This window comes from Galeopterus variegatus, unplaced genomic scaffold, assembly GCF_000696425.1.
Source record: "Galeopterus variegatus unplaced genomic scaffold, G_variegatus-3.0.2 Scaffold751, whole genome shotgun sequence".
NCBI classification, from domain to species: domain Eukaryota; kingdom Metazoa; phylum Chordata; class Mammalia; order Dermoptera; family Cynocephalidae; genus Galeopterus; species Galeopterus variegatus.
The window spans coordinates 70,971-84,793 of NW_007726862.1; the positions used below are offsets into that span (position 1 = coordinate 70,971).

At 34.6% G+C, this 13,823-nt stretch overlaps 1 protein-coding gene across 1 annotated transcript; it reads left to right on the forward strand.

Annotated features, from left to right (window-relative positions):
- The first annotated feature begins 3,991 nt into the window (after window positions 1–3,991).
- ASB17 (ankyrin repeat and SOCS box containing 17) lies at window positions 3,992–13,094 on the forward strand. The gene is made up of 3 exons (XM_008572060.1): window positions 3,992–4,527; window positions 11,937–12,216; window positions 12,810–13,094. Exons 1-3 carry the CDS (start codon window positions 4,127–4,129, stop codon window positions 13,014–13,016), a joined length of 888 nt encoding a protein of 295 aa, XP_008570282.1. The 5' UTR covers window positions 3,992–4,126; the 3' UTR covers window positions 13,017–13,094.
- The last annotated feature ends 729 nt before the right edge of the window (window positions 13,095–13,823 follow it).

A 13,823-nucleotide genomic window follows, 5' to 3' on the forward strand; every position in this document is an offset into this window, starting at 1 on the left:
AGCCCAATTGGTCTAAAGTGTTGTTTAGGTCTTGTGTTTCTCTATTGATTCTTTGCCTAGATGATCTGTCCAATATTGAGAGTGGGGTGTTCAGATCCCCTGCATTTATGGTATTAGTGTCTATCTCATTCTTTAGATATAATAGTGTTTGCTTTATAAATCTGGCTGCTCCAATGTTGGGTGCGTATATATTTACGATTGTTATGTCTTCTTGATGGATAAATCCTTTTATCATTATATAGTGGCCTTCTTAATCTCTTTTTATGGTTTTTAGTTTAAAGTCTGTTTTATCAGATATAAGAATAGCTACTGCAGCTCATTTTTCATTTCTATTTGTATGATATATCTTTTTCCATCCTTTCACTCTTAGTCTATGTGTATTTTTAAAGGTAAGGTGAGTCTCTTGAAGGCAGCATATAGTTGGGCCCATCTTTTTAATCCAGTCAGTCAGTCTGTGTCTTTTGAGTGGGTAATTTAATCCTTTTACATAAAGAGTTGTTATTTAAAACTGTTGTTTTACTTCTAGCATTTTATTGATTTTTGTTTGGATGTCTTAAGTATCTTATGTTCCTTTCTTTCTGATTTACTATGTCTTCGGTATTTGTTGGTTTCTTGGGGCGGTGGATAAACTTTTTTTTCTCTTTATTGTTAGCATTTTTATTTTACTAGTGGGTTTTGTTTTTTCTTGAGTATGTATGGCAGTGGTGGGTTTTTTTCAGGTATCAAACTCAATTCTCCCTTGAGAATTTCTTGGAAGGCTGGCCATGTGGTATTAAACTCCTACAGTTTTTGTCTGAGAAATATACTATTTGCCCTTCATTTTGGAAGGATAGCCTTCTGGGTAAAGTATTCTTGGCTGGCAATCTTTATCTTTTAGCATTTTGAATATATCATCCTATTCTTTTCTGGCTTTTAGGGTTTGTGATGAAAAGTCTGATGTTAGTATGATTGGGGCTGCCTTGTACATGTCTTAATGCTTCTCTCTTGAAGCTTTTAAGATTCTCTTTTTGTCTTTGAGTTTTGCCAATTTGACTATAACATGTCTTGGAGAGGACCTTTTTGGGTTGAATACGTTTAGCAATCCTTGAGCCTCCTGAATCTGAAGATCTATGTCTTTCCCTATACCCGAGAAGTTTTCTGCCATTATTTCATTGAATATATTTTCAATGCCATTTCCTTTTTCCTCCCCTTCTGGAATACCCATGATTCAGATATTTGAGTGCTTAAGGTTGTCTATTATCTCTCTTAGATTTTCTTCAATGTTTTTAATTCTTTTTTCTTCTTGTTTGCCTGTGTTGTTTCAAACAGCCCATCTTCAAGGTCAGAAATTCTCTCTTCTCCTTGTTCTAGCCTGCTGGTTAAACTCTCTCTTGTGTTTTTCATTTCATTGAATGAATTCTTCAGCTCCACAAGCTCTGCTACATTCTTTTTCAGGGCATTGATTTCTTTGCACATTTCTTCTTTCAGGGCATTGAGTTCTTTGTACATTTCTTCTTTCAGGTCCTATATACTTTTTCTCATTTCATTGTGCTGTCTAACTGAGTTTTCTTGTATCTCACTTAGTTTTCTTAGAATTATTGCTCGAAATTCCTTTTCAGTCACTTCAAGGACTTCCTATTCTATAGGATCAGAGCTTGAGAGTTATTATTATGCTTTGGTGGTGTACTTTCTTGATTTTTCATATTTCTGGTATCTTTCCTTTGGTGTTTAGTCATTGTGGCAGGGGATTTCATGGTTCACTTGTTCAACCCTATGTCTGGCTAGGATGCTGACAGGACTGCCAATTTGGCAGGCTACCTTGGTGTCTGCGGGCAGGAGGCTCAGGCCTCTCTGGGCTGCAGGGACTGGCCTGGGCTGGGAGGCCTGCAGCGGTGCCTACCTGTTCCAACGTGGGTGGCTTGGGGCCCTGTGGGCCTGCTGGCTTCAGGGCCTCTCTGTGTGGCACACACTGGCCTGGGCTGGGGGTCCCACTCTGGTGCCTACCTGGTCCAGCACGGTGTCTCAGGGAGCACGTGGGCCCAGCAGCTCTCAGGGCCTCTTTGGTGGCCCTCTCTGGGTGGCACACACTGGCCTGGGCTGGGGGTGTCCCACAGCGGTACCTACCTGGTCCAGCACGGGTGCCTCAGGGGGTGCACAGGCCCAACCTAGTAGTGGTTATAATACAAAAAATGTTTTTAAAGAACTAATACAGCACCAATTTTGACTTCGTATGTTCTGGTTATGATATTCAAAGCAAACATGACTTTTTTTCCAGATCACAAAATAATACATACTCACATTCAAATTATAATGAAAAGTATAAAGGAAAAAGGAGGGAAAATCACTTAAATTTATACATCCAGAGATTACATTGTTATTACTTTAATGTATATTCTGGAACACTTTTTTCCAAAAGCAGGATTAATCTACCATCTGTTTATCTTCTGTGTTTTGGTATATAATTGTAGAGCTCTTGTTTCACAACCTCTATCCATAAACCTGACAGAAAAATGGAAAGGTAGGTCTCTTTTTGGAGAAACAGGAGGCAATAGAGGTGAAACCTCTAGCCCCATACTGCATAGGTTCAAATGCCAGCTTTACCACTTACTAGACATATGAGCTTGGGCAAATCAATTAAACTCTGTAACTCAGCTTCCTTATCTGTGAAGTGGAATTGTAAGGATTAAAAGAGTTAATATATAAAGTACTTAAAACAGTGCCTAGTACATAATAAGTTATGCATAAAAGTTAGCTATTATTTTATATGGTCATACAAAGGTACCCATAATATACTGTTATATAAATAAAAAGCAGCTCTATAAAACCAGTTATGTATAATGTTATCCCATTTGTACAAAAAAACCCCAAAGTATATAATATCTATATTATACATAAGCATAAAAATATTTGAAAGTCTATAAATAAAACATGATTATCTCAGGGAAGGATTTTCACTGGCTCTAAATGTTTAAATTTTTTACAACTTTTATGTATTGTAATATTAAGAAATAAATATAAATAGTTCAATTTAAAATGTATTTTTTGAGGTGAAGAAAATAGAGGAAAACAATGAAACTTTTGGTTTTCAGAAAGATAACAATAATTATTAGGTCATCATGCTGGGAAAAGAGTTTAGAGTTTACAAAATTAAATGCAATATTAGTGGAAGTACATAATAGTAAACCCAAAGTTATAATTTCCTCTTACTAAAGAGATGACATGTATGTGATTTAAAGAAAAATGTACAAAAGGAAAAAGAAAACATTTAAGTACCTTTAAAAATACTAATACATATACCCAAGGTTGTTAAATTTGGGACTGATCACTCGATGAATGGCATAGAAAGGTGGCTGAAACACAAACTGCTAAATAATGATAAAACAACTGTAACATATTTCCCCCTTTATTTTATGGTGGCAAGGATGCCATATCAAGCTTGAAATACATTTAATGCTCAAATTGTACATATTTTGTCTGGTTTACTGAGGAATAATCTCTATAAAATTTAAACTTCTAAAACAAAGTTTCTAAGTTTAATATTGTATAACATCCTTTCTCTTTGGGAATAAATATAGTACCTATTGACAAGTTACTTAATCTATTTAAGCCTCAGTTTCCTCAACTATAAAATAGGGAAAATATTCTGGGAGGATTGAGAACATGCAGTATTAATGAAAAACATGAGAATAGTACTTGAATTTTTCACTCTAGCTATCATTACCTATTTGTTTACATGATAACCTACAAAGAATAATCAATCTGTTTACTGATATTATTTAGTAATGTATAAACTGTGCTTTTAGCACTTGAGAAACACACAAACTGGCTCGAACTGAATTTTTGGAAGGTTAAAAATAGTTTATCTTAGCTCTCACACTTGCCATTTCTGTCCAATATGTCTCCCTCAAATGAAACCAGTTACATACAATATCCCAAATTTCTGACCTATGCTCATGACAGATCTCCATCTATTGTGATGTCATCAAGTACTTTATGGTAGTATTTCACATGATATTTTTATCTGGCTACAGCTTAAAGGGCACTTCCTGTTTGTGGAGTAAAGCCTACCACATTATCAAAATATGTAACTGAAGGATTACAGTATGACAACCGTGATTTTATTTCTGTATTACTGCCTTAACTAGCAATGAGTAAATCTTCTAAATTATGTCATAAGACTTTTTGTCTAAGAAGCAATATATTTTGCAATCTCATTGACAAAATTGTTAAAAGACCCTCCTTACAGTTTTTGGGTCAGTGGGGATACCACTGTTATGAGCCTAGGATTTACAGAACCCTGGCTAAAATTCTGAGGTATGTTGACTTGGATGGGTTTGACATACTAATCACGGATTATATTGCATTTGTGGAAAAATCAGGATATCGTTTCGAACTAAATTTTAATCTTGAATTTACTGAAATATGTGTGAATACAATTCTGTACTGGGTATTTGCCAGAAAAGGTAATCCTGACTTTGTGGAATTGCTTCTCAAGAAGACAAAAGACTATATTCAGGACAGAAGTTGTAACCTGGCACTGATATGGAGGTAATAATCTCATATGTTTTCATAGAAGGAGAAAATTTGTCTTTAGCAGATTATAATATTTTTTCTAAAATTAACATCCATAGTGGCTACATGTGGATAAGAAATCCTGACTTAACTGCTCATTCGTTTGCTCACTCCTTTATTCCTTCTTTATGTATTCAATAATTTTTTATCTATATGTACATTATTATGTACCAATAAATTATTAATGGTTCTGCTATATACAGCTTACATGTTAGTGCTCAAGGTAATGCAGTGTTAGAAAACTTAGGCTTCTCTAAGTAGACAAAGACATTGTTTTGTGTAATACTGTGATCTCTTCTTTTTAAGAATACTGAGACTGTATATTGATAGTATATCTTTCAAAGTACAATTCAGAATATACACACACCTTAATTTAGTAATACTTATTAAACACAATAATTCACTATTTGTGTGTTAAACACTGATAAATTTGACTCCAGATTCTGGAGAATTTGTCTCTTATATAGCCAAACTTTTACATAGTCTGAATATGAAATCTACCTTATGAGTTCTAATGAAGATCTCATGGAGATAAATTCTACAATGTGACCTCTTTGTAAAGTCTGTGACATATATTCTGAAGTTGCCTAGTTTGCACTAACTCCAATTTACTCTTTGGTTTTAGGTATTTTAATAGTCAAGCATTTGTTTATTTATTCAACAAAGTATTTATTGATTGCCTTACTATGTATACAGCACTGTAACTAGGCACAATGATAGGAGCATGTATGCAATGGAAAACAAAATAGACAAGATCATTTAAAGACTAACTAATTTAGGTTCTGTCTGAAGCAGAGTTGTTTACTTGATTGTGTATCACTATGGTATTGGAGAACAACTGGATTGAGCACAATGATAGGAGCATGTATGCAATGGAAAACAAAATAGACAAGATCATTTAAAGACTAACCAATTTAGGTTCTGTCTGAAGCAGAGTTGTTTACTTGATTGTGTATCACTATGGTATTGGAGAACAACTGGATTGAGTTCTGTAATGATTACCCAAGTACATGAACTGATAGCTGTGGTTTGGAAACACCAATAAATAAAACCCCCAAATAGCACTTTTTGGATGTTTTAAGTAACCATTATATTTGTAACTGTAGTAGAGAGCAATAGCTTCTAAAGCTGAGTGTTACTAGTTAGGCTAAGTAGTGCCTGTGTGTAGTCCTGACAGGCCCATGAGAAACAAAAATGGAGTGAAACAGAGAAAAAGGGAATAAAAAATAAAAATAAAAATGAAAGTGGGGAGAAACTGGAAGGAAAATTTTAAAAAAAGAGAGAAACAGTGGAACATGATAGGGTGCTACTAACAACTATCTTAAAGACAGTTTTAAAATTAATAAATTTTTACTTAGATGCATTCACAAAGTAAAACTCATGACAGGTCAATTCTACTTACCACAATACATTCAGGATTCATTAGCAAACCTTTATCCTGGGCAGCAATCTTTTGTAGAGCATCACTGGCTGATGCTCTTTGGTATCTGTTTGAACAACTCTAGCAGTTAATGAGTTAACTATTTCCTGATGTAAACCATTCCATTGCTCAGGGGTCCTTTTTCCAGGCCATAGTTTCCCTCAAAGATTTTATCCAGTCTCATGACTTTAAATATTATATATATGACAATGACTCAAAAAATCTTTATTTTCAGCCCTGACCTCTCCTCTAAGCCCCAGACTCCTTCTATATTAAACTGTCTACTTGATATTGCCACACATCAACTCAAACTTGATAGAAACAAAACAGAATATTGATCTGATTCACCCCTCTCCCTTCCAACCCAGTCCTTCTTCCTGAATTCCCTACCTGATTAACAGCCCCTGTTAATCTACCTGTTGTTCAAGGCAGAAGTCTAGGATTTATTCTTGATTCTTCTCTTCCCTTCACTTCCCATCAACACGTTCTTTTGACTTTATCTCTAAAACACACCCCAATTAGTTCTACTTCTTTTCATCTCCTCCATTTCTAACCTGACTGAAGCTACCATCATTTCTTGCCTAGATAATTGCAATAGAAGAGTCTTAAAGGGTTTTCTAGCTTCAACTCTTCCCTCCCAAGCCCTATAATCTATTCTTGACTTGGAAGCCTGGATGACGTTTTGAAAATGTAAAATAGCTCATATCACCCATGCTTAAAATCCTCCAAAGTTTTTCCACTACAATTCGTATAAAATTCAAATACCCCTTTTTAGGAAACCCCACGTAAATGGCTTCCCAATATTTCTCCCAAACCCAATCTCACCTTACTCTCCCCCCGAACACTATATTCCAGCCACACAGACTTTTCTGTTTACTGAACATCTTCAAGTTCATTCTTGTTTTAAGGCCTTCTAATAACTGTTTCCTCTGCCTGAAACCCTCTTCACTTGGATCTTCCTATGGCTAGCTCCTTCTTGTCAGCTGGATTATTGTATGAATTACCATCTTCTCAGACAGGCTTTCCCTAGTCATCTAATCCAAAGAAACCACTCAGTCATTATCACAGTATTTTAATCCTCTGCACAGCACTGATCATTGATCTGTTTATTTGTTGTTGCTCATTTTTTCATTGTTTTGTTTATTCACTAATCTACTCTTGCTAAAAGCTCCATGAAAGCTTGACTACTTCTTCATCATTGAATCCTCAGTGTCTAGAACAATGCCAGATATGCAGCAAGCACTCAGTGAAGATTTTGTTAAATGAAGAAGTGAATTTTGATACAGCTTTATTTGATTCTTTTTCCTTACAGTGTGCTGAAATCTGCCTTCATTTCTCCCACTCTGCCCCCATAGCTCTAAAGAACAAAGTCTACTTACTCTCTCCTACATGAAAACATCTCAAATATTTGAATACAGCTAATATGTCTCCATAAGGAAAACCTCAAGTTTCCTATTATCTGTTGTTCTTTATTTCTACAGTACCATTCTTTGGTTACCTTCCCTTGCACATGCTCCAGTTTGATAATTTCCCTGTTATAACAATGAAGTGTTTACAAGAGTCCCTGGAGAAGAGGAGATAGAATTAATGAGGGGAAGGAACTTAAATTTGTTCATTTTTTTACAACAAACCTGCAACAAATATATAAATGCCACTTCGTGACATCATAAGTGGTTAAAGGGAGATGATGTTATTCAGTTAATACAACAATAATCACTTATTAAGAATTTTCTAAGTGCCAGGAACTGTGTTATTTGTCAGGGATACAAAAACAAAGTAGACAAATTTCTGAATTTTGGACAGCATGCATACTAGTAAGTGAGGAATAAATATAAAAAACAACTATAATTATACTATAAATGCAAAAACAGAAGTACATGTGGCAAGAAAAAGAGAAAAGGAAATTAATAACACCGTTGGAAAGGAGTATCTGAGAAGCTCTCTAGAAGAGGTGATATCTTAAACTCATTTTTGAAAGATGAAAGAGACTTTTCCCTTTCATTCCCTTGAAGAAATGTAATCTTGGCAGAGGGAAGATGACTAAAACCAGGGGAGACACAAACATGTTGTACCTAGTGACTATAGGCAAGTTAGCAATTGCTAGAGAGTGAGATGAGAATCAGATATTAGCCTTGAAGTGAAACCTTGAAGGGCTCTGTAGGACATACTGGGGAATTTGAAATTTACACCATGAGTGATGCCCAACCAATCTTGTAGAATGAAGATTTATCAGCCTCCATTTGAAGACTGGATGGTGGGAAGTGAGGTACTGGGGAATTTGAAATTTACACCATGAGTGATGCCCAACCAATCTTGTAGAATGAAGATTCATCAGCCTCCATTTGAAGACTGGATGGTGGGAAGTGAGACTGAGGCTAGGGTCAGGGAAAACAGTAAAGTACTCAAACACTCCAGGCATAATGGAAGCTCCGGAATTTCTATATATCAAGTGAAGGGTGAAGTAATCTGATCAGAAAAGGGGAGGTGGTTAAAGGAGTACTTGAAGCTGAATAGCACGCATGGTGCGCTTAGTTAGCTTATACGTGTATTTATAATAGTTCTGAGGAGAAAACTAATCAGCCACATTTTGATATCCAATTGTCCAGGTAAACTATAATGAGAACTTAAACTAAAATAATAGCAGTTGTGGAATGAAGAGATTTTTTAAAAAGTAGAATAATAAGACATAATGAGTAGTTAGAAGTGGAGAATCCAAGAGAGAGAAGAGTTAATCTTTAGATGTCTAAATTTTGGGACTGGTTGATGATTGTATTAGTTTCCTGTTACTATGCAACAAATTACCACAAACTTAGTGGCTTAAAATGACACAAATGTATTATGATATAGTTCTGAAGTCAGAAGTCCAAAATGAGTCTTACAGGGCTAACATCAAGGTGTCAGCAGGTCTGGTTTCTTCTGGAGGCACTAGGGGAGGATATGTTTCCTTGATTTTGCCAGCTTCTAGAGGCCATCTGCATTCCTTGGCTCATGGCCTCTTCCTCCACCTTCAAAGTCTGCACTGTAGTGTCATCACATCTCCTTCACTGACTCTGCTTCCATCATTCTGACACTTCTTATAAGGACCATTGTGATTTCCTTGGGCCCATCTGACAATCTCCCATCTCAAAATCCTTACCTTAATAATATCTGCAAAGTTCCTTTTGCCATACTGAGGGGCCATTATTCATCCTACAATAATGGTCATGCCACAAACCTATCAAGATAAGATATTACAAGAGACCTACAAAGTCAGTTTTGGGCATATGAGTTTGCATTACCTAAGGGTTATCCAGGTAGAGATGTGCTATATGGTGGCTAGATACATAGTGCTATCCCTTCTCTTACATCTCAGATGTAATCTGTTAGGCTATCTGTCAGTTATACCTGCAAACAATATACAGAATCTGGCCTCTTCCACTGTTAGGACCCTGTTCCAAGTTTACTCATTTCCCTCTTTCTATCTTACAACAAATTCTCAACAAAGGGCAGATTATGTTACTCTTTTATTCAAAACCTCCAATGGCTTGTCCATTCCATTTAGAGTAAAAGGTGAAGTTCCTACAGTGATCCATAAGTCTCCACATGATGTGGCATCCCATTACCTCTGTCTTCATTTCCTACATTTTGCCCTTTCAGCCCCACTGGCTCCCATATTCTTCCTTCATCAATCCAGGCACACTCTCCTGTCTCAGGACTCTTAAGTATCCAAATGGCTATCTTCCTCATCTCCTTCCAGTCTTTGTCCAAATGTCACCTTTCATTACTGCCCTCTCCTATCATCCTATTTAAAATTGGAAAATACCCTCACTGCACTCCTCCAGCACATCCATGCTTCTCATCCTGCTCTACTTTTTATTTTTCCACAGTACATATCACCTTCTAACATATTATAAAATTGGCTTGTTTGCTATGTTCACACTGTAGTGTTGGTTATCCCTCACTATAATAGAAGCAGGACATCGGGGGGGTTTATTTTGTTCATTGATATATCCCAAATATGTACAAAAGTGACTGACATATAGTAGGCATTCAGTATTTGTTGATATAAATCAATGGACCATAGTTGAAGTTATAGTCATAGATGAAATTGCCTTAGAATTATTAGCCAAATGAAAATTGGTCAAAGACCATGCCTACTTATTTAGATGTTGAGGGCAAAGTAAGAGGAACCAGTGAAGGAGGGTTAAGAAGGAACAGCCAAAGAGATAGATGAATAACTTGGAGAATGGTCTAAGTAAAAGGAAAACATGGTTTCGATAAAGTCAAATGTATTAAATATCACAGAGATAAAATTATGAAGAAACATCTATTAAATTTGTCAGATAGAAGTCAAAGAAGAATGAGCAGAAAAAAATTTAGAAATAATTATAACTACAAAATGGAATCATTCTCTACATGTCTATATGTAAATACTATGGCCCACTTCATAAGCATATATCACAGGTTTTCAGATACAGAGGGTTCAGTTCATTAACCTCACATTTAAAAACTGACTCTTGCTTTGCTTGCTTCACTCCATCCATATAAGTACTGTTATAATTAACTGTTAGTAGAGATTAAGCAAATTTTGGTTTACAGTAACATACTTTTTAAATATGAGGATTAATCATATGTCATTTGGGTACAGATTAGACTTTTAAATCTCATGTAAAACTATTTGAGTTTTAGTCATGTTTTCAACATTTTTCAATATTCATTCTATGTCTTCTAAAGGCAATATCAATCTTAATGTCTTAGAATCAACTAATATATCTAAAATCTCATGTAAAACTATTTGAGTTTTAGTCATGTTTTCAACATTTTTCAATATTCATTCTATATCTTCTAAAGGCAATATCAATCTTAATGTCTTAGAATCAACTAATATATCTAAGTCTTAACAATGACCACTTATGGTATATTTTGTCCCCTAAGTCTCATGAATTCCCATACTAAAAGGCTCTTTACACAAATATCTTCTTAAGAACTAGCAAAATTAATAAATTAAATTTCCTTTGAAAAGTTTAAAGATTGCACATCACCAAAAAATCTTGTTATGCCTGAAAGCTGCAGAATAAATTCAAAGAATATATTTATTTAGAATGACAGTAAAAAAAAAAATTCAATTAACAAATATTTGAGTGCTGACTATGGCACAGCATTATTCTAGGCACTTAGAGATACAGTTGTGAGCTAAACAGACAAAAGTTACTGCCCTTTTGGAACTTAAAGTTTTGTCAATCATCTTGCTCAACCATTTCTTTTGAAGAAAAAAAAATGAAAGTTTACAGATGTTAAATAAGTTTCCAAAATGATAAGAACTTAATGGAGGAATGTACACAAAGTGCCATGAGGAGTAAAAAAAAGATCAGGGTAATCAAAGAAGACTTTGCAAAAGATTTTATTAGACAGGATTTTATAAGTAGAGTTAGACTTGTCACAGTCTTGAAAAAGACGAAGAACATATACAAAGCAAGTAAATGTAAAAGAGCTGGATACAGTGGCAATTTGGGTTATATAAATTACACTGATAGGTAATGAAGAAGGAGTAGTTTAGGAGTTCAATTTTGGATACGTGTCAAAGTATTTGTGAAAAAGATGAGATGTCCAGGACAATATTCGTCTGGAGATGACTGCAGGAGAGAGAAAGGATATATGAGTGTGGATTTCTCAAATGAGAAACACAGAATTGCTATTACTAAAAAGTAAACATTTTCCACACATTGTAAAACATTTTTGTTTTTTTTATAAGTACCAAGTGGGTTTACATTAGTGAGAGTTTTCTTTTAACCTTTGGTTTGATCTACAAGCATAAAGCGAAAAACTTTTTTATACATATTATATGTAAAGGTAAAGTTATATTACAGTTATTTAAGACATTTAACATTTAAGATAATACTGTTATTTTCCCATTACTGTTAAGACAAAGTGTTATCACATTTCTTAATTCTATATTCAATGAGTTTTTGTTTTGTTTGATTCACAGAACTTTCACACCAGTATACTGTCCAAGCCCACTAAGCGGCATCACACCTCTACTTTATGTAGCTCAGACAAGACAGTCTAATATCTTAAAAGTACTACTGCAGTATGGAATCTTAGAAAGAGAAAAAAACCCTATCAACATTGTCTTAACAATACTGCTCTATCCTTCAAGAGTGAGAATAATGGTTGATCATGAATTGGTTGACATCCAGGAAGATGCCAAAACATGTTTAGTGCTGTGTTCCAGAGTGCTTTCTGTTATTTCAGTCAGGGAAATAGAGGTAAGCAAAATATTGTTCTTTGGGTTTGGACACAAATATTGATGAATATTAAAATTGTGAAGGCAAGAATAAAGTAAATTTTTAATCTATAGATTACATCCAATGACAAATTAATCATTATGTATTAAGTTTTACTCTACAATGGTAGGAATCTCCTGAGGAACTTTTAGGATTTATGATGTCTGTATTCAACCCTAAACCACTTGAATCAGAATTTCTGGAGTAGGGCCTAAGCACTGGTCTTTTTCATAGTCTACCAGATAATTCCACTGCATGGCCAAATTGACAATAAATACTCTAGAAGAAGTTGATAAAATATAAGTATCATCCAAAACTAAAAACTTATCTAGATTCATAGTTGTAAAAAATTTTATAGCTTTGTGTCCTTAGACATTTTATTTAAACTTTATCATTGTGAGAATAAATGGGAATAAAATACTGCCTCAAGTGAAAATGCTTTGGGGAAAAAAGTTACAAGGGTTATGTAAATTTAAGATCTATTTTCTGAATTTAAATAAAAAACAAAAGTGCTAATAATTTGGACTAATCCCATGATTTACAATAGAAAAGTAAAATATTTCCCTTTTTTTCAGACACAGTTGAGTTTAGGAAGACGTCCAATTATTTCAAATTGGTTGGATTACATTCCTTCAACAAGATACAAAGATCCTTGTGAACTATTACATCTTTGCAGAATGACCATCAGAACTCAACTATTAATCAACAATATGCTCCCAAATGGAATATTTTCACTTCTAATTCCTGTTCGTTTACAGAACTACCTGAATTTAGAAAGCTAATATACATCTTTATCCTAACTTCCTTAAGGATGCTCACGATTGTATGGCTTAGAAGTTAATAAACTATTAACTTCATGTTAAGTTTTTTTTGCATTGAACGCTCTATTAGAAAATATATTTTCACATGACATTCTAAACGAATCACTTTTTAACCAATATGTGATTCTGCCCATTACCTTCTACAGTGGAATAAATTATACACATTTTAATACAGATAGAAAAGAACTATTTTAATCTAACATTACATCAAAATGAAAATGCTATCAGTTAAATTTGTATGGTCTTTGGTTACAAAGAAACCCATCTAAAAATATTAGAATTTATTTGATGATGATTTTTAATCTCTTTTCTTTTCAAATACCTAGAGTACTAGACTTTTCTCTATATAACTATGTGGTCTATTTTGTAACACAAGATGAGAATTGGAAGACAATTCTCCATGAGTCTTTCATGTCTTTGGCTTTCTTGGGAGCAGATTCACTAACTGCAATTTATTATGAATTAGTTTTTCAAGGATGTTTGTATAGTGAGTAGCTTTGGAAGACGGAGATAGTGTCTACCTCTGGAGCAGAGAACAGTTTTGCTTATTGTCTAGTATAATAAAGGTAATATCTTCCTCTGGGGTAAAGGTTGAGCAGATTTGCTTGAAGCTCTGTATAAAAGATTGGTATTTTCCAAGCTCAGGGCTCCTCAGCTGTGACACAAATCCACTGTGTGCACATCCACCTGAACCATTCCATGTCTTTGGAGTTGGGTGTGAGTGAAACTGACACAAGCATGAAACTCATGCTGCTTGTTATGTCGTCA

Excerpts from the sequence above, each read along its gene's own strand:
- ASB17 (XM_008572060.1), top strand. The coding sequence starts at position 4,127 with ATGAGTAAATCTTCTAAATTATGTCATAAGACTTTTTGTCTAAGAAGC. Across the intron at positions 4,528-11,936 it reads AACCTGGCACTGATATGGAG|AACTTTCACACCAGTATACT; the intron begins GTAATAATCTCA and ends TTTGATTCACAG. Across the intron at positions 12,217-12,809 it reads TTTCAGTCAGGGAAATAGAG|ACACAGTTGAGTTTAGGAAG; the intron begins GTAAGCAAAATA and ends CCTTTTTTTCAG.